We start from the raw sequence: 2,228 nt of genomic DNA, 5'->3' as shown, positions 1-2,228 counted from the left end.
GTACATTATCTAATGCATTTTTAAGATGCTGTAGCTTTATGCTTGTTTTAAAATTTTCAAAATTCTTTGAATATGATTCCATTCTATCCTTCAAGTCCTGATCTTCATCAGTTAGAAAATATTCGACAATGGTTTCTATGTGATCACAATTGAGATAAGAGTAGTGTTCATTAATTGAATCAAACAAATGATCAATAGAAAACACATATGCCAGACCATCGACCTTTGTTATCTCTCCAACAAATCGGGCAATATCAATAAGCTCTATTTTACCATTACTTATATGTTTCGAAAGTCGCCTTAGTAAATGGGTCTTAAACAATGCAAACTCTCCATTCAGATTTTTAATACGACTAGATGAATATACTTCAATGATATGCTTAATTTCCTTTGGTGATTGTACTAAAACAGAAACATCACATATATAATATGTATAATGGGCTATCTAAGCCCTATACTTTGTGATCGAGTGCTTCCTTGTTTGATCCTAGAAACTACAGCCCTCAACTCCATTTCTCTAACAGCAGTTGCCAATAGCTCTATTGTAGGTTTACCATACTTATCAACATCATAACTTTGCCTCAACCAGTGAGCTAGACAACCTCTGAGACATGCTTTTACATTCAGAGGATTATCAGCTCCAACTGAATCAAGTTTTGCTTGACTGATGTGTAGTTTAAGGCCTAGCTCGACCCATCTGTGCTCTGGAAACTCATTCTTTTCCAGTGTAGTAATAACTTCATTTAAATTAATAATATCTGTTAATAGAAACTAGTTACCACAATAAGTGACAAGGATACAAACCTAATGGCGTACAATTGACATCGACTTCTCTTCCTGCAGTAGCCATCTTCTTGACCTTGCCCCTCCTCACTTTGAGCATATGACTCATTTTGGTATTGCAATGAATATCATTACATTTTTATAATTAATTTTTATAAATAAAAAAAAACAAGCAAAATTGTGTGTATGACTGTATAACCGAGAAAAGATATGATACTGCATTGATTAAAGATATTATTGTTTGTTCACTTCTGTTGTTTCAGTGTAACATAATGAAAGAACAATATTTATTATATTAATTACGTGTATGAACAATGAAAAACATGTACACTCATGTATCTATAAATAACTTTGAAGTGGCTGCTAATAACCAGCAATTGGCTTACTATGCACATACAATCTTCACAAATTGACCAGCTATTTCAGAAAGAATATCAACAATATCACGTAACATGAGCTCTTGAGGCTCCCAATCAAAGACATAAGTTGCTGTTTCAATTGCAAGATAAGGGGTTGTCATATCAGACCTTCCCTTCAAAGAAAGACGAATAGACATTGAGTGACAGAACTCTTTCAATGTTGTCTTGTATTGCTCAATGTGTTTTTCAGCTTCAGTGACTTCAAATTCTTCAACTACAGTTTGTAATAGACCAATATCAGTCAATGAACACTCGTCTTTAATCACAAGTAATACACCGGATATATCAGAACACTCATCTAGCTTCACTTTTAAACTTCGGCCAGGATAACAGTCTTGAATGAGAGACTTTAGGTCATCAAGAGGTGGAGAGTTCTGTTTGATAATTTTTGACACATGATTCATCATTCTACCAAATGATGATCTTATTGAATTAAATTCTTGTAATAAACTCTTTGGAACACGAACAATAGCTACATAATATAATGAATTAAAAATAACATTTTTCTTTAAAACTTACCTTGCTGAGGGACAGATGGACTAGCTGCCAATGATTGCAACATGGAAGATTCAAATTTCTCGCCTAATTTCTCTGCTTCAAATAGCAGCTCATTAAAGTTAACATCATCTTTTTCATCAAGAAGAACTTTGCCATTTATTGAAAAATAAAATACACCAACTTCGCGCATTGTATCAGATTTTGAATTGACAGCACTGGTGATGTCAGCAATGGCAGAATATGGCACCAAATAACTGATACACACTGACCCTGGTGTGATTCGAAGGTGGCTAAACATATCACTTTGGTTAAAGAAGTTTTTTAGTAATGACTCCAAGTCACTTATGGTCTTCTCATCCCATCCTCCAGTTAGCTTGATGACAACTACACAACTGCTATCTGAGGGATTGTAATTTTGTATGTATGCATTTCCAATTGTAAATTTAAGCTCTTTGAGGTGTATTGAATTTTTAAAAGCGATTCATCCTTTTAACGTATGCTTTCATATCTTGTTGTAATTGACTTGAT

At 33.8% G+C, this 2,228-nt stretch overlaps 2 protein-coding genes across 2 annotated transcripts in view; both read right to left on the bottom strand.

Annotated features, from left to right (window-relative positions):
• LOC109589424 (uncharacterized) overlaps nucleotides 1–859 on the bottom strand; it is a gene marked incomplete at its 3' end in the record, with an annotated part of 5,965 nt that extends 5,106 nt beyond the window's left edge. The window contains exons 1-3 of the mRNA XM_020005514.1: nucleotides 805–859; nucleotides 459–758; nucleotides 5–402 (exon numbers count right to left, since the gene is read on the bottom strand). Coding sequence (XP_019861073.1) covers nucleotides 5–402; nucleotides 459–758; nucleotides 805–850 — 744 coding nt within the window. The remainder of the gene's footprint in view (nucleotides 1–4; nucleotides 403–458; nucleotides 759–804) is intronic.
• Nucleotides 860–946: 87 nt separating this feature from the next.
• Nucleotides 947–2,222, bottom strand: LOC109589425 (uncharacterized). Its single transcript, XM_020005515.1, has 2 exons — nucleotides 1,722–2,222; nucleotides 947–1,674 (listed from the first exon to the last, which is right to left on the bottom strand). The coding sequence occupies exons 1-2, from the start codon at nucleotides 1,996–1,998 to the stop codon at nucleotides 1,169–1,171; spliced, it is 783 nt and encodes a 260-aa protein (XP_019861074.1). The 5' UTR covers nucleotides 1,999–2,222; the 3' UTR covers nucleotides 947–1,168.
• Between the last annotated feature and the right edge of the window lie 6 nt (nucleotides 2,223–2,228).

This window comes from Amphimedon queenslandica, unplaced genomic scaffold (genome assembly GCF_000090795.2).
Source record: "Amphimedon queenslandica unplaced genomic scaffold, v1.1 AMPQUscaffold_11338, whole genome shotgun sequence".
Taxonomy (NCBI): domain Eukaryota; kingdom Metazoa; phylum Porifera; class Demospongiae; order Haplosclerida; family Niphatidae; genus Amphimedon; species Amphimedon queenslandica.
This window is presented reverse-complemented; position numbering and strand designations above follow the sequence as displayed.